Source organism: Ochotona curzoniae, unplaced genomic scaffold (assembly GCF_017591425.1).
Source record: "Ochotona curzoniae isolate NIBS_2020 unplaced genomic scaffold, NIBS_Ocur_1.0 scaffold_4505, whole genome shotgun sequence".
NCBI classification, from domain to species: Eukaryota; Metazoa; Chordata; class Mammalia; order Lagomorpha; family Ochotonidae; genus Ochotona; species Ochotona curzoniae.
The window spans coordinates 9,223,585-9,250,121 of record NW_024467118.1 but is presented as its reverse complement, the minus strand read 5'-3'; the positions used below and the strand labels follow the sequence as shown (position 1 = coordinate 9,250,121).

Sequence of the window (26,537 nt, the reverse complement as noted above, 5' to 3'; positions counted from 1 at the left end):
TGCTGGACTACAATCACCGGCATGCACCGCGCCGCGACAGCCGGCTCGGCGGCGGGACTTTGGCGCGATGGGCCTTGGGAACTGAAGTCTCCTGCCGCCGGAGACGGGCGCGAAGGCAGAAGGGAGGCGTTCCTTCGTCGGCTGCCGGAGCCCGCCGGTTGCTGGCGGGGCCGTGGGTCTCTCGCTCCCGCTCAGGGTTTCCGCGGACGGACGGACGGCGGGAGGAGAATGGCTCGCCCGAGTCAACTGCAGCGGGGGAGGGGGAGGGGAGGGGGCGGGGCCGGCGGAAGCGGCAGGTTGCTTCCTTCTCCTCACGCTCCCTCCCCGCCTCTCCCCGAGGGAGCGGCGGGAGGGGGGAGGGCCGGGCCGAGGGAAGGTAGTGACACGTGTCAATCAACCCCCCTCCGGGGGGCGCGCGCTCCGGGGCTCGCGCCGAGGGCTCGCGCCCCTGCCTCGTGCCTGCGCCGCTCGTATGTAAATGAGGGCGCGTGACGCGGGACGCAGATGGACAAGGGAAGAGAGAGAATGGCCGCTGCCGCCGCCGCTGCTGCCGCCGCCGCCGCCGCGGCCGCTCAGTGCCGGAGCCCCCGGTGCGCGGCGGAGAGGAGAGGATTCCGGCGGGAACTCGACTCCTGGCGCCACCGCCTCATGCACTGTGTAGGTAAGAGAGCGGCGGAGCGCGGGCCCGGGCTCGGCTGCCGCAGCCCGACGACTTTGGAGGCTGAGGGGGATCGAGTTGGAGCTCGCGTTCGGGTCAGTTCAATGGGGCGGGCGCGGCGGGGAGCGAGCCGAGGGAGCGGGCGGCGGCGGCGGCTCCGGCGCTCGCCTTTTGTCTCCGCGCCGGGGGCTCCCCGGGCACCGTGAGTTCGGGACCCCGCTCGCCGAGACGGGCCCCATCCCTGGAGGAGGAGGAGGAGGAAGCCGCCGTCTGCTCGCGCTCGGCAGCCCCCCGAGGGGGTCGGCGGCCGTCCGCCCCGGGCCGTGGGCACCCGGCGGCAGGGAAGGCGGGCCGGGCGGGCAGCGCGGCCGAGGCGGGCTGGTCCGCGCCCCCGCCGGGCGCACACACACACACACACACACACACCCTCGGCGCCGCACCCTGGCCCAGGACGGGCACCCCGGGGCCCCGCGGGGCGCGAGCGGGGCTGGGGGCGAGCGGGGGCGTTGCCCTTGGGGCGGGGGGCACCCAGCTCTGCCCTCTCGCGCTCGGCAGCGGCGGCGCGGCGGTGTGTACCTCTTTAAGAAGGAGCCGCTCGAGCGCTGACGGTTGGGATTTGAAGTTCTTCCTCCCACTTTGGAAGTCTGGACGGAGCGGGGGGAGGTGTTGTCAGGGCAACGGCACCCTCCCACCCCACCCCCCGGCCCCCGGTCCACGTCCCGCTTGGACGCCGGGACGACTCTGGTCCTTGTTTTCGTGTCATGTGATGGACTCTTGCCTACACACACACAGGCGCGTCGCGCTGCCCACCTCTCCTCCCGGTTCAGCTGTGGATTCCGTCTTGTCTTTTCGACGGGGTGTGCTGCTCCCTTGGGCTTCAAACTTCTTGTCTCTGGGGCTCGCTTTCTGTGGACCGTTGAGGGTGTCGGGGGGTGTCAGGACTCCCCATCTGGCTGCAGATCGCTTTTAAATTTCATTTCGTTCTTTTTTTTCCCATTTGCCGGAGTGAGCCGTTTTTTGTGGCTCTGTTATGCAGCAGGTTGGTTTAGTGGGCATGGGTACGGAGGAGCCAGCACGAGTTGTGGGCTGGGGCGTGTCGTGCGTGTTTGTTTTGGAGGCGGCTGTTGGGGAAGGTGTAGAAAGGAAGGTTGGGTCGTGTACGGGGTGGACGGCGGAGAGCAGCGCAGCTCTCTCCCGCCGGTAGACTGGGCGTTGAGTTGGGGCGCCACCTTCCCGGCTTAGGGGAGCCGCCCGGAGCCGGATTTCTGTCTGCCCCTGCACCGCCTCTTCTCTCAGGTTGGTGTGGTCAGCGCCTCAAGATCTCGGGTCTTCGCTAGTGAAAAGCAGCTGCTATTCGGTTGAAGCAGCACAACTTCAATTCTGAAATGTGCGCTGCAGAGTACCATGAATTCAGGAAAATGTGCAAGCAGAAGGAAAGGTTGCTCTGTCTGAGGCTGTTGGAGTGATGTTAAGCAGTTTACTGTTTTGCTTTATGCTTGTGCGGTGTAACTGGTCTTTTCAAAAGAAATCTTACAGGAAACAGCTCTAGGCAAGGATTTATTCAGCGTCTTGATAACGATAGGAAAGCTCTCACGGCAGTCTTTGCTTTGAATACATTTCTTCAAAAGCTGCAGCTGCCATTTGTGCTTCTTCAGTATGTTGTCTTATTTTTGCAATTGTGTTTGTGAATATCTTACTGGAAACGGATTTAAAAATACTTGGCTTCGTTCAGGTAGGCGCAGGATGAGAGAACTGCAACAGTTTCTGACTGTATTTCAAGTTTCTGAAGTCATACTATGATTTGAGGATTTCTTAAGTCAGTGTTTACATTTAGAATATTTGGAGTTTTTCTTTCTCATGGAGATGTGGTAAGCGTGGCTTGGTGTCACAAAGACAAGTGCTTTAGGGAAATAGTTAAGTTTTAGTCACAAGCAGAATTGGTTGATAGAAGAAAGAATTAGGATCTTCTCACTTACACTACTTGGACACTGAAGTAGTATTGGAGGACATCGAAAATTCAGTAGATGGCTGATCTCTGCGATACACTTAAAATGTTTTTAAAATTTTTACTTGAGGACCGGGTACAATAGCTTGGTGGCTTGCAAACACGGGGATGCCATATGAGTGCCAGCTCCTGTCCCGGCTGTGCCACTTCGCACCCAGCTTCCTGTTTGTGGCCTGGGAAAGCGGTAGAGGATGTCCCAAAGCTTTGGGACACCCTGCACCTGTGTGTGAGACTCCGAAGGAGATCCTGGCTCCTGGCTCCTGGCTCCTGGCTCCTGATGGGCTCAGCTCAGCCACAGGGAATCTTTCTGTCTTGATTTGCCTTTACAATCAAAGTGGTTAGATCTTTAAAAGAATATCTGTATGTATTTTATTTGAGCAGCAGAGAGACAGAATTCCTATTCAGTCGCTCACCACTTTTGCCTGCAGTGACCTGAAAGGGAACTGCACTCGGGTCTCCCATGTGAGTGTTGAAGGTTGAATTATTTGACCCATCACCATCACCCAGGGACTGCATTCATGAGAAGGTAGAGTCAGGAACCTGGGTTGGGAATGATACCCTGAAACTCTTATGTGGGATTCTGGTATCCTGCTCTGTATTACACTCTTAGTGCACTGTGAAAGAAAGTACATTTTTCTTTAGTTGTAACTGTTTTTCCTACAGTTTTGACCCTAGTCTGGGAACTTACTAAGACACATCTCATAACTTTTTGTCATTGTATTTTCAAACAAGTAGATTCCCTTTTTATACTTGCTGATTTAATCAGGCCCTCCCTCCCATACTGTTACATTTTGTGGTGTGTTAAATGTAGTTTGTGTAATTTTGTTACTTTTTGCAACTAACACACTTACATCTGTAACATTGTAATACATTTACAAAAAGCTATACTCTTTCTGTTTGTGGGCATGTAGGTATGTGAATATGCATTTACATGTTTATATATAAATATATTTGTGTTGAATATCCAGTGCTGTTATTACTAGAAATAATTTCTATAAAATAGTATCTTCCTTCTTGCCTTTGAAGAAAAAAACTATCTTTAAATGAAATCTGGAAATTGTAATTAACATTTCAGTTTGTATAGCAAATAACATTAAACCTGAGATGAAGTTTAGACTCTTGGTTTTTAGTCTAATGCTTTAAAGTAATTTCATATGTTTTATGGCTCCTATATATTGACGTTATAGAGAAGAAAGTTATTTTCGTTGTTAAATCTTATAGTTGGCTTAAAAGCTAAAATGTCCAACTTGGATGTGAAGAGATGTTTACATTCTTCTAATATGTGCCTCCTCTCTTTACTTTACAATTTTGATTACTCTCCTGAGTTGTCCCTTTTTGTGATTGGAGAGTTAGTCTTCAGGTTCCTTGGCCCAATTAATAGCTCTGAAAGTGTTGCTTTTGTTAATTTGCATGTCTTTCTATAATCATTCAATACTATTCCATAATTTTGAGTATGCTCATTTAGCCATTGTTTGAGTACTTATTGAATATATTCAGTAGTATCCTGCTTGGTGAGATATTGGGTGATGATAGATAAATCTTATGGAATCCCCATATATAATGAAGTTAGTATCTGATAAGTCATAAAATTAAAGACTGACTAAAGTCTGGATTAAAAGATGCAGTAGTACCTTTTTAAACTGTATCAAGACTACTGTGGTCTGTTAGGATATTTGATATGAGAAATGGGGCAATTTAACGATTTTTTTTCATTTTCTTTTTTTGAGAGAAAGTGAAGAGTACCAACGGAATTCCTTGTGTTTTTACGCATTTTTTCCAGTTGTTTTTCATTTTGTTATGTTTGCTTCACTATTCTGGTTCTCTATCCATCTCTCTGTATGTTCTGAGTAATTTGCGAGTAATTTAGAGATGTCGTCTTTCTTTACTCCTGAATTCTTCAGCATAGCAAGGATATTTTCTACTTAACTGTGGTACAGTTACTAAAGCCAGGAGGTCAGGCATTACCAAACTACTTTTATCTCATTTATGATCCATATTCAAGCTTTATGTATAATTCTCTCTAAAATGATTTTGCTGCTATTGTTGGAGTTCGGCATCTACTAATCCATGATTAGTTATTGCATTTGAGTGTCATGTCTTTTTATTCTCTTGTTATTTAGGAACCTCCTTTTAGTCCACTTTTGTATTGCTTGACCTTGACATTTTTGAAAAGTACAGGGCAGTTATTTTGCAGACTGTTCTTCAGTTCGAATTTGTCTGTTGTTTTCGTCGTGATTAGAATGGTTACGCATTCGACAGTAGTACCACTGAAGAGATGGTCTGTCTTCAGCACATTGTGTCTTGAGTAGCTCATGATGTTGATTTGCCCTAATGTTGGTGAGGCAAGCTCTGAAAATTTGGCAAAGGTTTTCCTTTGTGTTCCTCCCAAGTTATTAGTCTGCTTTTCTGTAATTAACATGCAATATGTATATTCTGTGTATTGTGATCAGGATGCAACATAATAAGTTAGTAAGCATGTGTATATGGATAACATTCATGACTGATGGATAAAAATTGCAACATCAAGGTCACACATACTAAATTTGGGAAATTCACCTATTAGAGCCTACATATATGAAATCAGTCAAGTAATCCTTCCAGTAGCTTTTATTAAAATGAATCTGTATAAGAGAAGGTGAATAGACCTAAACCGACCTACTGCTATCACTGGAAAACTAATTAACAAAATATGAGGAGTCCTCAGAAAGTTTGTAGAAAATGCATATTATGAAAAAGTAAATGTGGATTTCAAATTTTTTGCACCAAGACGAACTTCTCTTTTAATTTCAGTTTTCCATAAACATTTTGAAGTCCCCCCATAGTGTCATCTACATATTTGAAAAATAGCACTTTATTCTTAGATTAAATTTTTTCCAAAGATTTAATTATTTAAAATGCAAAAAGAGATGGAAAGATTAAATAAGTTTTTTGAGAATTTTTACGTTCTATGGACAACAAAACTTATAGTGAAGAATCACTTTCTGTATCTTAACATCTTCCTTTCATTTATTTTCTCATAATTGGCAGTTACTGTATTCTGCCTAGCTGTGTTTGCTTTTCAGTATTTTTCTTTCGTTGACCTGTTGTCAGGTTATTTTACTTCCTTTACCATATCTGATGGATTCGGTTTCTGATGCAATAAACACTTGGACAGATGAAGATAAGATTCTGGTTTATATCTGCAGTATCTGCGGTACTGGTTATACTGTCATGCAGTTTAACTTGTAACCTACAGTGAATCATTGTTTAAATTGGCTGCTTTGATTTACTGCTTTACGAAGCAAGTGCCATCCCCTTTCGTTTCTTCTGTTCATCAAGCGAAGCCCCTGACCACACTCAGTTTATTGGTCATGGTCAGCCTGGCTGCTTCTTCCCTGTTTGTCTGGTTTTTTTAGACAGTCTAGTCTTTTTCATTTTTTTCTTTTTATTTGTTTTCTCTATAGTCTTGAATCTATTCAGTTGTATCCTCCACATCTAAAGTTGCCAATGAAATTCAGTATTTCCTTGAATCTTCTAAAGCATCTAGAAACCTTTTTTTTTTTTTTTTTTTGCTTTAATTCAGATAGACCAGTTCTTTTCTGACAGAACCTGACTCAACTTTGCTCATTGGTCCTCGTATTTGCAGCTTTTTACTGGTGAGAGTCTTAAGTCTTGACAGATGGTAGAAAGGAGTATATGGAAGAACCCTGTTCTTTCCTAGAAGCCTGGGTCATTATAAACAAAGTCACAAGATATTTCACCTCCAAGAATGCTGTTTGTTTTAATGACAAGCGCTGTTTCCATAGTGGCTTCTAGAGTGAAGGCACAAATTACAGAATTAGCAGCATAGAAGTGATGTTTAAATCCAGGAAAATGATGAGATTACCACAGGGAAGGCTAGAAGTAGAGAATTTAGTAACACTCCTGAAGAAATTGTAGCCTTTGCTGGACAAAGAAGGAGGAATTTTAAAGTGAGGTCACTGAATTTTATCCTTAGAAATAAAGGCATTGGCTTAGCAGTAATACCAGTGGATGGTGAAACCACCAAATCCCCAAGGGGTAGATAATATTAAAATAAGAGGACATTGTTATCGGTGTTAAATACCTGTGATGAAATAAGTTTCTGTTTTTGAAAACATGGGGATTTTAGATGAGCTTGACTACGTAAGTTCAGCAGAGTAATGGAGCTAGCTGGCCAGAGTATAATAGGTCATAGAAGGTAATTAAGTTATGTGTAAAAAGAGGTTAATGTTTGCAGGACAGCGCTCATTTAAGAGTTACATTTTGAGGAATAAGTGGTGACTGAAGCAGTAAGTAGACACGTATCATGGGTCTAGGGATGTTTATGCTTCAGATAGAAGATATGTTTGTGATACTAAGTAAGATGGAACATATTTTTTGGAGTCAGTGCTGTTGATAATTTTTTATATGTTCAAGCTTAGATGTGATTTGACAGAATATTGAGATAGGTATGTTAAATAAAAAATAGAGTGGACTTGATTTGAATTACTAAGTGTAAACTCTTTTTGTCCTTCAAAAACATTTTCCTGATCAAGATCATCACTAAGATATATTACATATGACATTGGTGCATTGCACATTTTAATGGAGTAATTCATGTTCCAATTAACTTATGGTTGTAAGTCATCAGGTATCTTGAGTCCTATTGTATGACAGTTGATTAAGGTATAATTTTGTTTTTTTCATTTTAGGTTCTGAACTGTAAATAGACATGGGAATCAGGGTTAAAATATTAGCTTTTTAAAAGGTTTATTTATTTTTATTGGAGAGACAGATTTTGACAGAGAGAAGCAAAGACAAAGAGATCTTCATCCACTGGCCCACTTGCCAAATGGACACATTGGCCAGAACCATGCTGACCTGAAGCCAAGGGCCAGGAGGTCGGCTGCATCTCCCACATAGGTGCAGGGGCTCAAGACTTTAGCCATCTGCTGCTGGTTTCCCACATCATGAGTAGGGAACTGTTTTGGATGTGGAGCAGCTGGAACACAAGCTATTGCTCATGTAGGATGCTGTGTTTGTAGATAAAGAATTAGCCACACCGGCTCCCAAAATAATAGCTTTTTAAGTGTTTGTTTTCATCTGGTTTAAAGGCAAAGAACAGGAATATGGGGTGGCGCCATGGTGGTATGGTAGCCTCAGCCTTTTGTGCTAGCATCCTCTGTGGGCATTTGTGTGATTCCTGGCTGCTCCACTTCTGCTGTAGATCCCTGCTTAAGGCCTGTGAAAGCAGCTGATGATGCCTTAAATCTTTGTGTTCCTGCTGCCGTGTGGGAGACCCCAGGAAGCTCCTAGCTCCTGACTTCAGATTGGGTCAGCTGCATCCACTGCAGCCATTTGGGAAATGAACCAGCAGATGCAAGACCTCTCTCTTTCTGTAACTATGCCTTGCAAATAAAAACAAAACAAGACAAAATAAAATCTTTTAAAAACTAAAAAAGCGAGAATGCATGCCTGTATGAGACAGCTATTCCATCTTGTTCACTCCCCAGATGCCTGCAAAAGCCCAAGCTGGGCCAGGCTGAAGCCAGGAGCCAGGACCTCCATCTGAATCTTCCACATGGGTATGGCAAAGGATCAAACACATGTGCTACCACCAACCTCTCCCGGGTACATCATCAGGACACGAGATTGAAATTGCCTTTATCTGGGGTTCTAATCAGGCTGTCTGATATAGAATGCAGGTGTCCCAAGTAGCCACTTAACGTGCTATGCCACATGCTCATTGCAATATATATGCATATATATTTTGATGGTGAGGTTGTGGTTGAAGAAATTGGCATGGATTGGATGTCAAAATTAAATGCTGACTCTCTTACTCCCTGGGTTCTTGAATGGAACACTTTGTCAAAGGCAGTGCAAGCAGAAATTAGAGTCATACTCTACAAAACGGGGGAGTTCTGCTCCTAGGAGACAGAATGAACAAGAATATTGTCCATGAGGGAAAAACGGCTTTTAAAACATCCATCCATACCAGTAGGGACAACACTCAGCATGTGTCAGTATTCTTCCGTGGAGAGGACTGCCTAAAAGGATAAAGCGAGGGTCAGATGCTTCTTCCACCGTACTCCCCCCTGAGAATGTGAAGAGTTTTGTGCAAGTTCTACTTTGTGGGAAATGCAGGCAGGGTAAGATGGGTCAAAAAGCTTACTGTTCGCTCTAGGTATAAGACCCTGCTTTGAAAGAGCTCACTGTTAGGGATGTTCAGTATTTTAAGCTTAGTGCGACATAATGGAAAGAAGACAAAGATGACAAAATTCTTTTGACTCGAAGATTCTAAAATGAATGTGCTTCAAAAAGCTTAAGTGGAAACTTGGGTTGACCAACTTTTGCTTTAAAGAGCTTCAATACCAGCGTGCTTCCAAAATTTAATGGAATATGTGCATTCTGAACAAGTTGTGCATGTTTTTCAAAATTTTTTTGCGACAAAGTAGACACATCCTAATTCTGGTTTTCTAGGAACTTTTTGAGGTACCCTCAAGTTTGGGCACTGTTAGGTTGGAATTGTCAGATAGTATGTGTGGGCTGATGACTAGCTCTCCAAAGGTTACATTCTCTCTGGGTAGTTCACTGCCAAGGGCCATCTGGTATTATAACGTAAAAGCAATTCATAAATGAATATGCTGGCTGGGTTGTGTTCTCGTAAACATTTACAAAAACAGGTGATTTACCTGTAGGCCAGAATTTGCTGACCACTGAGTAAGAGTATTCTGCCGGAAATAGGGTGTAGGGAACTGGCTGAGTGAAAAATCTAAACAGTGATAAATTCTGGAACTTCTCAGTGTTGTAGTATGAGTGGGTAGCGTAGAGTAGGTGGAAGTATAAAGTAAGCCTGGAAGTATGAGCATAAATATGGCCTCTACGAAAAGAAAATGATGAGCCTTTGAAGTGTGTGTGTGTGTGTGTGTGTGTGTGTGTGTGTGTGGTATAATAATGAATCAGATAAGTCAGCTTATTTTCATTTAGAACATCTGTTGTTGGTTCAGGCTTGAAGGGGTTTTTTTGTTTGCAATGGTTTAGAGAAGCTCAAATTGAAGCAGATTAAGTCAAAACTGGAAAAATGAGCAACTTCGCTTCAGTGTATTAATTGAGACATTGCATTATATTGAAGTCTTTGCAAATGCTATCGTGCTGCCTCTACTCCAAACAACTTGAGAAATGTAACAAGAAAGACAGACATTGGTACTCATAAAGGGGCAGGTTAGAGGAATAATCAAATGGGCTGAGATAGGCCTACTTAACCATCCCAATCTTAGGTCTTTTGGAGATGTACAGCATAAACAAGCTCTCTGCAGGTGCATTTCCTCTCAGTTTCCACATCCTAAGGGTATGAAGAACAAAACTGAACCCTGTCTGCTCAGTTATTCCTTCCAAAAATCTATCAGGTAAATCCCATCACTTTTCCTGGAAGTGAAAAGGCTTGGATTGTGTTTAAGCATCCTTTCTCATAGAAACCAAGATTGTTAGATATGCCAAATAATCAGGACTAGTGAGGGAATTTTTTTTTTATAGTTGTGTCTAGAAATAATTGTACTGGAACCAATAGTATTGTTACTACACTGAGAACAAGTCCAACTTGCATCTTCCAGATATTGTAAAAAAAATTTTTTTAGTGTTTGGAATACCTGTATTTTAAAAATTCTCATAAATTAATATATTTCTTCTTTTTAAGTCACCTAGATTTTCATCAGTCATATGAATGTACTTAAAATAATTCATGTTTGGCTACAAAGGAAAGAGAAGGCTTCCTTCTGTACTATAAAGTTCAATTGACGTGTTCAGTTTAGAAGGAATTAGTACAGAAGAATAGAGCACTATTTCTTTTATAGAAAAGTAGGTATGTACAGCCAGTCTTCTTTAACTGTGGATTTCACAGTTGCAGATTCTGAAAATAAATAGAAAATATTTGAAAAAATCTATATTGACACTGTACATTTTAAAACAGCTTTTTACTGACACTTAATACTCTATTGGGTTTTGTAAGCAATCTGAATATGATTCAAAGTAATTGAGATAATGTGTTGGTTAATGTGCAGATACTGGCAGATTTTATATAAGGAACTTGAGTATCTACAAATCTTTCTATCTAAGGGTATTCCTGGGACCTGTCTTCAATGATATTGAGATGTTACTGTATTCTGACAGGCAGAGTATCATTTTAATTAGCATTGGTTGTAGGCGTTTTTCTAGTTTGCTCACTGGTATTTTTCAGGGTAATTTAGCACCAAAATCATGAAAAGGGACCAGATAAGGGAGAGTGTCTCCTCTGGGTGGCGTGTTTGGAAAGGCATAGTTATATTCTGTCAGAGGAGCAAGGAGTCAGAAGCTGATGGAAGGTGAGGATTGTCCACGTGGCTTGATGGAATTGTGAGCGTGAGGAGCTTGTGTGCATGGGAAGCATACCGGTGCACTGTGTGAGGCAAAAGTACAGAGTCTGTTCTCTCTGATGGAGAGTAGTCTGCTGTGGAGAGGGTCAGTTGGTGCCAACAATGGATGCTCAGATCAGATTAGACTTTGAGGCAGATGACATCTCCTTGGGCTTGTGTGGTCTTGTGTGAGTTCCCAGGGTCCCAGCAGGTAGCAAAATAATATTATAACTGTGTGGGATTGCAGCCTGACGTGAGTGTAGTAAAAGTTAAGTGGCAGGTGAGAAGGGAATATATGCACCAAGGAGTCTTTGAGTGCAAGAATCCGAGCCTGAGGATGAGCGGCGTCTCAGTGGGGGCTCAGGGTGGAATGACAGCTTACTTTGAGGTACCAAAGTCTAAACTGGCTATGAAGGATTTTCTGAGAAAATAGTTGCGAGGCCTGAGGAATAGGGGCCTGAACAGGGCAAGGACATCTTACACATGGGATAGGAGATGATGAGGGATGTTGGGACTGAGAAGGATGATGGAGTGTCGGTGTGTAGGGAAGACAAGTACAGTGGGAGCTGAGTCAAGTAAAGGGGGAATAATGAAACATTCATAATAACAACAGCTAGGGTTGTCATTATCTAGGTAGAGTTACAAATACAAAGAAAAATATTTTGTACTGTCTTTAGTGTTGGATTGGAAGTGAGGAATTGGTGTAAGCTTGTTGTGTTTCTAATGTGAATACATAGAGATACGGAGTTAAGTCTCTGTTTCTGCCCATTTATCACATGTGCCAAACTGGGTGCTGAGAAGGAGCTGAGGAACAATGACAGTTCCAAATAGCATAGAGCACAATGTGGCATTGCTTTACTGACTGTAGCAATAGATTCGCAAAAGTGTCTTTGTAAAATAAATAAGTAAATAAATAAATACTAATTTGAGATTTCAAGAGTGATTGAACTCATGCAAGTCATTTGCTCTCAAGTGCTTAGGAAAATGGGTGCTCTTAATATAATTCAATTTTTTTAGTTTAAGATTGTCATGCATAATAAATATCTAAAAGCATAATTAATATATATGTTATGGTATTGTGGATTATAATTGCTTTAACCCTTAAAACTAAACAATTAGTAATAAATAGTTTCATAGATTTTTTTCTCAGCATTGAGAATTCTTTGATATATTGATACCATGTTTGTGTATGAGTTTTTCATTGATACAATGAAACACGTGAGGCTGGATTCTTTTATTTGGAAAAGGGTTTATGTAGCTTATGGTTCTGGAGGGTTAAGAGTGTGCGTCTGTCATCCGTTTTAGTGAGGAGCTCCCCTTGAATGGCATCAAAACGGGCAGAAGGGGGAAGACAAGCAGGAGGCAGAGGTCCTGCATATCACAGATAGGAAGCCAGTGGGTCTGGAAAGCAGTTAGTCTTCTTCTCTTTGGTAACTACCTTCTCACAGGAACTAACTCTGGAATTCCATAAAAACCACCCCTCAAAGACTTGTGATGTCCTGTTAAGTCTCTCCTGTTACTATCATCAGCACAATGGGGCTCACACTTCCAGTGCACAAACCCAGAAAATAGAAGAATATTTGTTTCCACAGGTGTTAGATACTGTGCTAGAGTTATATGTGTGCCATGCACAATTTTCAAGTATGAGGTAGTAAGGGTTTTTTTTTTAAAGATTTATTTATTTTTATTGGAAAGGTGAATTTGCAGAGAAGAGGAGAGACGGAGAAGATTTTCCATCCAGTGGTTCACTCCCCAAGTGACTGCAGCAGTCAGTGCTGCGCCGATCTGAAGCTAGGAGCCAGGAGCTCTTCCAGGTCTCCCACATGGGTGCAGGGTCCCAAAGCTTTGGGCCATCCTCGACTACCTTCCCAGGCCACAAGCAGGGAGCTGGATGAGAAGCAGGGCCTCCGGGACCAGAACCATTGACCACATAGGATCCGGGCGCATCCAAGGCGAGGACCTTAACGACCATGCTATCACACCAGGCTCGATAGTAAGGTGTTTATCTTCATTTTCATATCTGAGAAAACTGAAGCTTAGATAGGTTTAGTGACTTACCCCAGCTTTCCATTAATAAATATGAAAGTAGAATTTGTGTTTGTAAAAATTATCATTGGTTGTTCACTGACCTTAAGCTACAGTCTTAATTTGTAATGTGGCTTAACAAGTCCAGTATAACTTGCTTTGTTTTTAATGCCTTGGCCTTTTTATTTGTCCTTCTACCTGGTCCGCCACCATGAGATAGCTGTAACAGCAGCAGCAGCAGTAGTAGTGGCAATAACGGCAACTAACATTTGTTGGCCCTCTGTTAATGCTTGTGCCAGCTAAGTGCTTTACACATGTGGTATCTTTTAATCCTCCCAGAAAATTTTGAGTAGAACTACTACCATCTTTGACGTTTTGCAGATGATACTGCGAACTCTTTTGGCTCCTCAAGCACTGTGCCCTTGTTTTCTATTTCTGTACTCTAATAGCTGCTTTCCCATTGTGAATTTGTGTGAAGATTTTTTTAGCAGCACATACAGAAAAGTCGATATTGTGAAGTTATACCTCAGTGACCAAGTGTTCAATGCTCTTATAATCACCATCAGATAAAGAATTGGACCCTCCAGAATTAGTCTCATGTCCTCTCCTAGTCCTGTCTCATTCCAGCTCCCCAGATACAATTTATTCTGATTTATTAATATAGTAGATTAGTTTTTTCTATTTGGGAAGCTTCATTTAAATGGAGTCCTATAGCATGGGTTATCTTGTGCTTAGCATCTTTAACACAGTGTTGTGTTTGTGTAGTTGATTCATGTGATTACCTCTGTGGTTTACTCATTTTCAGTGCACTATAATATTCTCAGATGTAAGTATGACATTTATCCATGCTCTTGAAGGGTATTGGATTGCTTCCAGTTTACATTAGTACAAACAATCTGGTGAACATTCTTGTCTGTTTTATTTTTTATTTAATTCTGGCAATGTTATTTTTTGGGTTTTTTCCTACCAGCTTATTTATTTTTTCTAGGTGTAATTTCTTTTTTTTTAAATTGTACTTCTTTTTATTATTATCATTTAACGATACAGTCCCATGGGCCCTGGGATTTCCTTATCCCCTCCCCAGTTCCCTCTTTCCTCACTGAGTTCCCCTATATAATTGCTATAGTAATGTGTTCTTCATACGCAGTCACATGTCCATCATTGCAGGCATGGGAAATGGCACAAAGTCCAGCATCCTATTGTCAAGACAGATTCAACAGTTTCAATGGGAGTCCATCATTGATCTGGAAGTAGAGATGCATACTGCGTTGTATCCTCACATTTTCATATGATATCTCAATTACACAGTTACTATACATCCCCTTAAATGAAAAACCACAAGACAACATCAACAACAGGAAGAAAAAAAGAAATTAACAACACCATGAAGTTAAATAACATGCTACTGAATGACTAATGTGTCTCTGAAGAAATGAAAAAATCAAGAACCTTTTTGAAGAAAGTGATGCTTCTGTATGATTTATGAGTCATTGAACAATTTAATCAGAGGAACATGTTTTGAAGAGATGAAACTAGCAAAAAGAAGATCAAAATGTAACACTTTCTGTTGATCTTTGTTGGTGAAATGTGTCTCCTGTAGGCAACAAAACAGGGTTGACCAAAAGCAATCTTCACCAAGACCCATGATAATCAAATTCTCTTCAATCAAACGTAAGGAAAAGATCCTTAAATGTGCATGTGAAAAAATCAACTGACATATAAAGGAATGCCAATTAAACTCACAGGAGACCTCTCACAAGAAACTCTACAGTCAAGAAGAGAAAGGAGTGACATATTCAGATTCTAAAAGAAAAAAAATTGTCAGCCTGGGATAATGTACCCAGCAAAACTTTATTTTGTCTTTGAAAATGAAATAAAATGCTTCCACAGTAAAGAAAGATTAGAAGAATATGCTTCTTCCAACCCTGTCCTACAAGTAATTCCTGGAATGTTTTTAAATTTGCAGGAATTCCTTCTTAACTTTTCCACTGTATGATTTGTCCCTTTCTGTGTGTGTATTCTCCCATCAAGTTCAGAGTATGTGTATGCACACTTACACAAACAAAACTCATGTTGTTTCTTTCCCTCATTTCCTGGCACCCACTTAGTACTTAATAATTGTTGGGTGAATGAGTTTCAGTGTATTAGCTCTTTCAGTATAAAACAAACATAAGAAAATTAAATAATAAACTTAATTACTCTCTGCCTTTCTTATTCTATTTTATCAGGTGTGCAGAGTTACCATAGAATGAATTATTAGCAGATTATGTCCAAAACTTTTTCAGGAAGAGAGACTTTACACTCATTGGTTCACCTTCCAAATGCCACAAGCCAAAAGCCAAAGAGGCCTAGGATTCCAGCTGGGTCACCCGTGTGTGCAGGGCACATGCACCAAGCCATGTTGTGCTACTTTCTGTGGTGCATTAGCAGAGAGCAAACCTGCTTTCATAGGAAATGCTGTGGATTCTTAACTCTGTGCTACTACACTGGCCCCCTTTGCTTTATTTATGGCATACTTAATGTTTATCTTTCCAGTTTAGTCTTGAGTTTGGAAATTGAGAAAAGATGTTGGAAACCAAGACTAGATCATGAATTGTATCAAAAGTGAAATAAAATTTCCGGGAACACAGAGTGTCATCTGTTAGCTCTGACTCACTTTACAGAATTAAGTCACTGAATTCAAATAGAGGTAAGCCACTGAAATAAGTGTCTTAAGCCGTTGAAACCAGTTAATCTTGTAAGTCAGTTGAACATTATTTCTCTAAATTGTACGAATGTTTTCCTCTTAGTTTTAGTGTGGTCGTTATTTTCGTAATTAAAAATTTCATCATTGTTTTAGCATTACCAACACTTCTTTCTGACCTCAAATAATAATAGTATATTTTCTTTCTTGTTTCTCTCGGTTTCTGTTAGGCTGTATTAACTTTTTTCTTGCTTAATGCAGACATTGCTTATGGATTTTGTCCATAAACGTATGCCTGTGTTTATGGATTTTGTCTGCTTTCTTCCCTACTACACTTTAAGTGTAAGACAGGTATTTATTAGGAACTCAATAAAAATGTATTTAAAAATGTGGAGATCTAGGACTGGCACAGTGGCTGAACAGGGTAATAATTCTGTTTCTGAAGGGACCAGCATCTTATATAGACTCTGGCTCGTGTCCTCTTCCAATCGGGCTTCCTGCTTAGGGCTTGGGCAAACTTTGGGGGATGACCCAGGTCTTTGGGCTCTTTTAACCACACGGGAAACCTGGAAGAGTTCCTGGCTTCAGATTAGCTCGACTCACCAGTGTAGCCATTTAGGGAGTAAACCAGCAGACAGAAGACTAATGATTTTTCCTTCTCTGTGAAATCTGCCTTTCAAATAAAAATTAAAAAATCTTTGAAAAAACGTGGTGTTTTTTTATTACCATTATAGGTGTTCTCTAAGCTTGTTATTTTTTTGTTTAAGCTTGTTATTTTTTGTTACCATTTTAAGTGTTCTCTAAGCTTGTTATTTGCCACAAATGCTGATTTTTACATTACTCATTTACTTAAATAAGAATTGTTTTATCTCTTGAAAATGTGTTGTATTTAAGTTTTGATGGTTTCCTTGTTTGTTCAACCAAATCCTTTATCAGCCCCAAATTCAATATTTATTCGATAAATCATGATGCCAGATCCTGAGGGTAATATATATAGGTATTGTTGCCCTTCTTGTAAAAGATCCAAACCCTGTGTCTCCCCAACCCCAAAATAAAAGTCTCAAATTGCAAATTAAATTAGAGTGTCAAGCTGCTTAGAGAATGTGGTAATGGGAAATTGAATTCTGACAAACAAGACTTGACAAGGCTTTGAGATATGGCTTAAGCAGTACTTGCATGTCAGGTCTTCATATTTTGCCTAAAAACAAACTGCTTACTATGGTTACATCATTGTTCAGCTAGTGATAAAACTGGGAAGCATTACCTTAGGTTAGTTTGGAAAACAGGACACTTGACAGGTTAACAAATACAGGCAGTGATTGCAGAAGCTCAAATGAGTAACAATGTAATGGGTCAGTTATGAGTGGCAAGTAATTATAACTGTAATATGAGATAGCAAAATAGGAGTTAGATAAAAAATTATATGTGTGCTAGTTTAGAATAAGTACTCTTGAGGCTTGTGTTACAAGGTTGAAATATATTGAGTTTTAGGCAAAATCATATAGTCTCAAATAAATAGTAGTAATTTATTAGAATAGTGATTCCAATATCCATTGTTAAAATCTTGGTGGTCAGATATTCCGATAATCCTTAAAATATTCTGTACTCCTGAGAATGTTACCCAGCAGAGGGGACTCCTTAATGTCATAGTATAGTTGAATAAGAGTTGGGTCCAAAATCAGGATGGCAGAATAGGGGGACATGTTCACACAGGTGGACAATCGTTAGCTAGGGTGAAGCAGAGAGGGCACAATCCGGGAATAAGAGCGGACAGGCTGATGGCAGAGGGGCACCTGGACACTGACAGACATGAGGAAGCAGCGGACACAATGGTGTGGTGTTGCAGTGACCAGATACCCAGCAGAAGTCAGCAAGTGGCAAACAGCTCCATTGGCGGCCAGAGCTCCACCAGCTGTCAGGTGGGAATGGGAGTTCACTGGGAGATCAGGCAAAGAGGCAAAGAGCTGCCTGTCCTGCTGATTTGCTTGATTTGACCAACATCACAGAGAGAGCAGAGGAAAAGATCCTTAAATGTACACATGAAAAAAAAAATTCTCATATGGAAGAATGGCAGTTAAATTCAGAGCTGACATCTCAGAGGAAACTATAGGCCAGAAGAGAATAGAGTAACATATTCTAATTCTAAAAGGAAAAAAATTGTCAGCCCAGAATAACATACCCAGTAAAACTTTCCTTTGTTTTTGAAAATGAAATAAAATCCTTCCACAGTAAAGCTCAAAGAATTTACCCCTTACAGACCTGCCCTACAAATGATACTGAAAGACTTTCTATTGACAGAGAAAGTAATAGCACCCACCAAAACCAAAGGCAAATGTGAAAGCATTCAGTAGCATGTTATTTAACTTCATCACATTATAAATTTTTATTTTTCTTCCTGTTGTTGATTTTATATTGTGGATTTACATTTAAGGGAATGTATAGTAACTGTGTAATGGAGAATATCATATGAAGATGTGAGGATACAATGCAATACAATCTCTACTTCCAGATCAACGATGGACTCCCAATGAAACTGTTGAATCTGTCTTGACAATAGGATGCTGGACTCTGTGCCGTTATCCATGCCTACAATATCAGGATACCCTTAAATAGCAGAATGATGGACTTATGATGGTTTATGAAGGACTATACTATTGTAATAATGGAGGGGAAATCAGTAAGAATGAGGGAATTTGGGGAGGAAGTAAGGGAAATCCCAGAGCCTATGGAACTGAATCCTAAAATTATTAAATAGAAAAAAAACCCTAAAAATTAAAAAAAAGAATTGTGTTCCCAGCTTACGCTAATGTTTTGTTTTGTTCTTAATATCTATTTTTTTTAGAAAGCAGTTTTACAGAGAGGAGAGAGACAAATATCTTTCATCCACTGGTTCACCTCACACATGGCTGCAAATGTGGCTGCAAATGCCACAGCTGAGCCAATCCAAAGCCAGGAGACAGGAGCTTCTTCCAACTCTCCCACATGAGTGTAGGTTCCCAAGGTTTTGGGCTGTCCTCATTGCTTTCCCAGGCCATCAGCAGGAAGACAGACAGAAAGTGGAGCACCTGGGACACCAACCAGTGCCCATATGGGAAGGTGGCACTAGCATGTGGATTTCCCAGTTGAGCCATTGCACTCGCCCCCATTTTTGGTTTCTTAAGGGTAGAAAGTAGTTGGACAAGGTTAAGTTTCCAGGGTGAGCCATAAGTTCAATTTGTGATGGTTTGGTAAGGAGGGGCGATGGTGATGAGAACGTACACCATCTGCTTTCTGGCCCACCATGTCATTCTCCTTTGGCATGCAGTATGCCATCCAACTGCCTCTTTAGATGCCAAATAAATAGGACTGCCCAATCTTTGTATACTTCCCAAACTGAGCTACAATAAGCTGTCTTCTTTCATAGATAGCTTCCTTTAGATGTTTTGTTTGTAGAAATGAAAAGCTAATATAAGTAGCAGTATTTGAAATTATGGAATGTTGTTTTTTTTCTGTTTGTGAATTATTTCTTCCCTTTGAAATTTCTAGGCAGTATTATGATTTCTACTCAAATATCCTCCATTCTAAGGAATTGAATATGACTGAGGAAATTCCCATTGATCAGTTGTCAGTTCTGTTTCCTTGACTTGATTCAGGAGGTGTATATATATATAATTATATATTTTTTTCTTTTCAACAGGTTCACTCCCTGATTGATGGCAATAGCTGGATTGGGGCAGTCTGAACCTGGAACTCCATCTGGGGCTCCCAGGTGGGTAGCAGTGGCCCAGCACTTGGGCCATTATTTGCTGCATTCCCAGATGCATTAGCAGGGAGCTGGATTGTAAGTAGAGGAGCTGGGATTCAAACCAGTACATGAGAGGCTGGCATTGGAAGCAGCGACCTAACATGCTATGCCACGGTCCCAGCCCCACAACTGTCATGAACTTTATAGGAGTATTTTGGGGCCCGGCACGATGGCCTAGTGGCTAAATCCTCTCTTTGCATTTGCTGGGATCCCATAGAGGTGCCAGTTGGTATCCCGGCTGCTTCACTTCCTATCTAGCTCCCAGCTTGTGGCTGAGAAAGCAGTGGAGGATTGCCCAAGTCCTTAGAGCTCTGTACCCACATGGGAGACACAGGAGAAGCTCCTGGCTGCTGGCTTTGGCTGTTGTGGCCACTTGGGGAGTGAACCGGTGGACAGAGGATCTGTCTGTCTCTCATTCTCTCTGTATATCTGCGTTTCCAATAAAAATAAACCTTAAAAAAAGAGAAAGATTTGAACCACCCCCATGGCATAGTGGATAGATCTGCTGCCTGAGGCACAAATCTGTGTCTTTAATGCTCCATTTCTGATCCAGCTTCGTGCTAATGCTGCCTGGGACAGAATTTGAGCCAAATGCTTGGGCCCCTGCCACTCATGTGGGAAATATGGAGGAAGCTCTTGGTTCCTGGCTCAAACTAGCCCAGCTCAGACCATTGCTGCTATTTAGCCAACAGGTCAAAGTTCATTCTCATTCTCATTCTCTCTCTCTCTCTCTCTTTCTCTTTCTCTCTCTCTCTCTCTCTTTCTTTCTCTGTAATTCTGTCTTTCAAACAAATAAATCTTATTTGAAAAGTAAAGAGAAACTAATAAAAGATAATGATGGAGGGAGGGAGACAAATATTTAAGATGGCACTCTCCTGGGTACTCCATATCATAGTATCTGAGTTCTTGTCCCAGCTCTGCCTTCAGTGTCGCTTGCTTGCTAATGTACCACCCTGAGAGAAAGTAGGTCAAGTACTCGACCCTGCAGCACATTTGAGAAATCTTTTGAGTTCCTGGCTCCTGGCTTTGACCAACACAACCCTAGCTGTGAGGGACATTTAGGGAGTTAAACAGCAGGTGAGATGTCTTTATCTCTACCATCCCATCCTTCTGCATTTCAAATAAATAAAAGTATGTAAAATGAAAATAACGGGAAATAGGCACATATCCTGGTTGGAATATGTCTCCTTAATCTGTGCCTGTGTACTCTGAAGTAAATTGAATTGTCTGTTCCTATATAATTACAGCTAGCATTTGCTGTTGGTTTGTATTTGACCTGGAAGTTCCATACAGGTTACCTTGATCTTGGAATATATGTATTTTACTAAATATTTTAGTAAGACAATTAAATAATATATATGAAATATTGATAATATCCTGTTATAGAAGATAAATTAGTGATTGAAAGAAATTATGTATTTTTCTAGGACCACATAAATGGTACTGTGGCAAATTTGTAACATATTTTGTATTTTATGAGAGGGCAGAAGAGACAGATATGAAAATTAGGAAATACTAATGTGAGAGTGAGGCCAGCTTTTCCCAACATGACCATGAGATAGAGTGAAATAATTATTCTGTTATCAAATCAGCTGTTTTTAATAAGAACAGATAACTTCAGCAAATTGCCATGTATATGTGCTTATTTCAAAGTAATTCTTTTAAACATTTTTTAGATGATGTTTACTTAATTGATCATAATGGGGGTGGATCAAGGGTCAGGGAAAAGTGGGTATGATCATTGTTTCCAAGTTTTCCATTTCTTTTTTCTGTATCTGGGGGAAAGGGGAAACCCGGGGAGAAGCCACACCCAGCCTCCCAATCGCCCCGTACCCAGTAATGGGGAATGACCACATGATATAGACCCTGATGTGGCATATGCTTTAAGAGTTCTGCCCAGATGATTTAGATAGCTCTGAAATGTTGTCTCTCACACCAATCCAAAGATGAGGGAATACTTTCAATGTCCATTGGCTGACATAGTTGGCTTCAGAGTCCCCATTCGCCCAGATATTTGCTGCTATATATAGTTGTCCCATCTGTTCTGTTCTCCTTCCTCTAACAAATGTCTTCTGAAGGCTCCAAATGGGTGCCATATCCTCTGTGTGGATCTGGGTCAGCCATCCACTATTCTGTCTTTTCCATTGAGGAGGACCAGTTCTTACAGGCAAGCCAAATGATCCAAGGCTGGCAACCTGGACAATACCCCAGGGCCTCATGGACCCAGCACCCACCACACAGGCAGACCTAAGGACCCTGGCCAGGCAACCTGGACCCTGCTAGACCCACCCCCCACTCTCATCCCAGGGACTCAGGGACCTTGCACCCATATCATGCACCCAGGCCTCACAGCCCCCTACTCCCACCCCAGAAGCTCATAGACCCACCACCAATTGCACATGTGGGCCCAAGGACCCAGACAGAGTGACCCAGACCCCCCCAGAACCTCCTCATCCTGGGGCTCACAGACCTGGCACCCACCACACTGGTGGGCCTAAGGATCTGGGCCATAAGTAATTATTTCACTAGTTTGGTTTCCATTTGTTGCTTCAGTACAAATCCAAGAAATAGGTACCTAATTATTCTTTTGATTTTATTATATTATCTGTTCAAACATGTTGACATATCTTTTAACACTATTTCTCAACATTAGAACATTAGGGCTGAATGATTCTTTGTTATAGATGTGATTTGTAATATTTAGTATCATCTTTGGCCTTTGTCCACAGGGTGCCAACAGTTTGTTCATGTATTCTAATTTGGGGGTAGATAGTCTTCAAGAGATTGGGGTAGAAAATGTCTTCATTAATGGATATTGGAATTTTAAAGTGACAGACTGAAAAGGACGGTAAAAACTGCTGAACAAAATAGGGAGTGGTCACATTGAAATGAAAGAAATAAAGAGCTGAACTACGAATTAGCAGTTACAAGGTAGGATGTAAATAAATGTGAATTTTACAAAGCTTGATGTAGAGAAAGGATTATTAGTTATGGGGAGTTTACATGTGGACCAGCAGCCCTAAAGTTGTTTTCAGAATGAGTGTGTTGGGTGTTAGAATACAATTTTTCTCTCAAAAATGTACTCAACAAATATGGCAGTACTTAACATGGCCTAAGCTTTAGGCCTAGCATAGTAAGCAAAATGATATGATTTCTACATCCTTGGAACTTACACATTTTTTGGAATTTTGTCAATTATCTGTGTGCTATTTTTTTCATACTCCTTTCCCCCTATTTTGTATTAAGGATACAGTTTTGACCTTTTCTTACTTATGTATCTCAGGTTTCTAGAATACCTGGTAAACATAGAAATACTTGTTAAATGTAAGGCAGAGACATTAAAATTAGATATGATTAGTTAGAATTATGGTCAGTGCTCCAAAGGGTAGAATATATACAGGCACACACACATACACATATGTATATATACACATATATGCACAAACATCTACGTAACATATGCAGCATGAGTCTAATGTAGTTTATTGCTAGATCAGATCAGATGAGACTTTACATTGGGGCAGTGATTCTTAAACCAGCATTTTAAGAATGAGGAGGAGGTGAAAAGGACAAATATCATATGTTCTCTCTGGCATAAGGCAACCTTCATTCAGAGTATAAGATCGATAGATATATAGCTAAACATGCATGTACATGTAGTCATTTAGAGGAACTGTGTAATAGAAACTCTCATATCGAGATGTGAAGATACAGTCAAGTATATGTCTCTACTTTCAAATCATGGCTGGACTCCCAGTGAAACTTTTAAATATATCTTGACAGTAGAATGCTGGACTCTGCCATTGTCCATACCTGTGATGTCAGAATCCACTTGATGGACTTCATTACTGTTTTTGCAGGACTATACTATTATAGTAACATAAGGGAAATCAGTGCGGGGAGAGGAAATATCAGAGCCTATGGAACTGTATCATTAAAAAAAGAGTAGGGTATTCAGGTATCCAGATATTTATGGGAATTTCATTGTTTTGCAGGTGAAGGAGCAGTTTATGCAAATAGCTTTAGTATATACACTATTACTTTTTTAAGGGTTTGCTTATTGATATCTCTGGAGGGTTGGGATTCATATGATGTGAGAGGGAATATTCCATTATGTTCTGAGATAGACTATGTTAAAACATGAAAATACAAAACTTCAAAATAGTGACTTTAAAATATCCGGATTCTGAACTGTTTCTCAAGTAAAGCAAATGTTTTTAGAGTTTAGAAGAAAACTTAATTTAAAAAAATCTCTATACATATGTACTGATGATCGCTACGTTCATGTTTCTGTCTCTGATATGTTTAATTTACACCCAGCTATTCACCCAAATTAATAGCTACTGTTTTTTATAGCTACTCTTCAAAAAAGCAAATAAATAACAAAAACTCCAGAATTTCTTCTCAATGGATATTTGTTCAAATATTTATTTATTTTTATTGGGAAGTCAGATATACAGAGAGGCTTAGGGAAAGAGGAAGATCTTCTGTCCATTGATTCACTCCCAGGCTGCCACAGTGGCTTTAGCTGAGCCGACCCGAAGCCAGGAGCCTGGAGCCTCTTCCCATGTGGGTGTAGGGGCGCAAGGCTGTGGGCTGTCTTCAACTGCTTTCCCAGGCCACAAGCAGAGAGCTAGATGGGAAGCAGAGCTGCTGGGATTAGAACCAGTGCACATATGGGATCCTGGCATGTGCAAGGCGAGGACTTTAGCTACTAGCCTACTGCACCAGGCACCAGAATTTCCTCTCTGGATATTTATCCACTCTACTTCTCAAGCCAGAAAAATTCTTTCCTCTCACTCCCACCTCAGAATAAAGAAGCTCCAGTCTTAAGTTGCTTTCCTTAGTTTTATCATGGCTGCTCAAAGCCCTTTGTGTTCTGCCAGGTATGCTTTTACTACCTGAATTTGTATTCTTGTTTTTTTTCTCTTAGGTAACTTTCTGCAAGCTTTTTGTCTTAATTCTTTCTCATTTCAGTGTAACTGTCGCTTGTTGTCTCTTGTCATGCTTAGTCCTTCCAGTCTAGTTCCCTAGGGCATAAGTTACTTGGGAAGTGAACATTTAGCCTAGAGTTTAAGATGCCTGCATTCCACACTGGAATATTGGGTTTTATTCCAGACGTTGGCTGCAAATGGGATACTTGGATTTCATTCCTATACTTCTTCTCATACTACTCAGCCACTGCAAGTAATGAAGTTCTGCCATTTGTAACCATATGGTCCCAACTATAGTACATTATGCTCAGTGGGACAAGTCAATCCCAAAAGGACAAATATTATATGTTCTCTCTAATATAAGGCAACCTTTATGTAAAATGTAAGATCAATAGTCCTTTCCTGTCAGTACAGGCACCAAGGACTACATCCCAACTGCCAAGGAGACCATGGGGAATTGGAGTGCCGAGAACTCTGAGGTCACCCATCCCCGTTTGGATCTACCACATGGGATGGAAGAATCCCAAATCCTTCCTCGCAGGATTCAAGGTCATCAGAAAAACAGCTAAGAGCCCTGAGTGGTCTGCAGAAACAGAACAGTAAACTTCCTTCAGGACTAGAGAGAGGAGCTTTCTCTGGTCCTTAGTTCCAACTTTGGATCCCCACCCTCTCTTGCAATGACCATTACGGTTGCTCTGGAGCCCGCCCTCCCAAAAAGAAAAGGAAAAAAAAAAGTTTAGAATAGATAGAGAACAACAAAGACAGCTTAGAGCCAGATAGGAAATGGTCAGCGTGGATGCACTTATATCTCACTAGGTGGGACACAGAGATTAGTTGCTCCTCACTGGGGTATTAAAGATTTCTCTACATACCCCTCCTAAAATTGTTCTGCACCTCTACTGTTGACATATGCTTGTTAGAGTTATAAGCCAGTTTAGACTATCCTAAAATCTTCCAGGTTCAGTAAAATTATGCTTCAACACTACAAACTGCTAAATACTAAAATGAAAATAGACACGAGACAGCTGAATAGTACCCTATAACCATTTTAAGGTGTATAGCAGCCAGTTCTGTGTATAAACTAAAATTAAAATGTCAATGAAGTAGTCACAGGATGTGGTTAAGAACTTGCATTTTCTAACGTATTAGTCACTCAATACCACTTCAGTTAACTCCATAATGTTTTAAATTGATGTTGATGTTGTGTTGGGGCTTTTAATTGATTGGAATGATACTCTGCCAGCTCTGCCTTCAGACCAGAGATGGTCTCGCCAAGAAACTGTTGAATTTATCTGGACAATAAGATGCTGGACTCTATGCTTGGTATATGTTTGCAAATAAAGAATCTTGACTGAACTTGAACTGTAATACTGCAACAAGGTGGAGGAATCCACCATGGGGGGAGGGTACGGGGAGAGGTTGGGGGAATCCCAGAGCCTATGCAACTGTGTCACATAATGCAACGTAATTAATTAAAAATAAATAAATAAAAATTAGTACTCACTGCAAGAAAAAAAGATCAATAGTCCTTTCAATACTGTTTTTGCTACATCTCAAGGAGATTGATATTTTTATTTTCATTCATTCAAAAAAGTTGTTTTTCTTATTAATTTACTCATTGATTCATAGGTCACACAATTGCATCATTTACTTCAGGAAGGTCGTTGATTTTCCTTTTTTTCTTCAGCATCATATTAAGTAGCATGTTATTTAACTTCATGGGATTGTAACTTTTCTATTTTCTCTGTTATGACCTTGTTTTATGGCTTTTCATTTAAGGGGATGTATAATAACTGTAGTAGAGACTATCACGTACAGATGTGAAGATACATGCAGTGTGCATCTCTACTTCCAAGTCAAAAATATACTCCCAATGAAATTGTTGAATCTATCTTGACAGTAGGATGCTGGACTCCCTGCTGTTGTCCATGCTTAAAGTGTCAGATTACACTTAAATAGCAGAATGATGGACTATGACTGATTGTGAAGAACTACACTATTGAAATGACTTGAGGGAAATTGGCAGGGGACAGGGGGAGAAAGAAATCCGAGAGTCTGGGAACTGTATCATGGAATAATAAA

At 41.0% G+C, this 26,537-nt stretch overlaps 1 protein-coding gene across 11 annotated transcripts in view; it reads left to right on the top strand.

Moving 5' to 3' along the window:
• The first annotated feature begins 380 nt into the window (after window positions 1-380).
• The window catches only part of LCORL (ligand dependent nuclear receptor corepressor like), a 157,926-nt gene continuing 131,769 nt past the window's right edge, over window positions 381-26,537 (top strand). For 6 of the 11 annotated variants that reach the window (XM_040965799.1, XM_040965805.1, XM_040965798.1 and 3 more), the window contains exon 1: window positions 505-661. In XM_040965799.1, the coding sequence (XP_040821733.1) occupies window positions 505-661 (157 nt within the window). Of the gene's footprint in view, window positions 662-26,537 lie in introns of all 11 variants that reach the window. The other 5 variants (XM_040965807.1, XM_040965806.1, XM_040965800.1 and 2 more) reach the window with 1 other exon arrangement.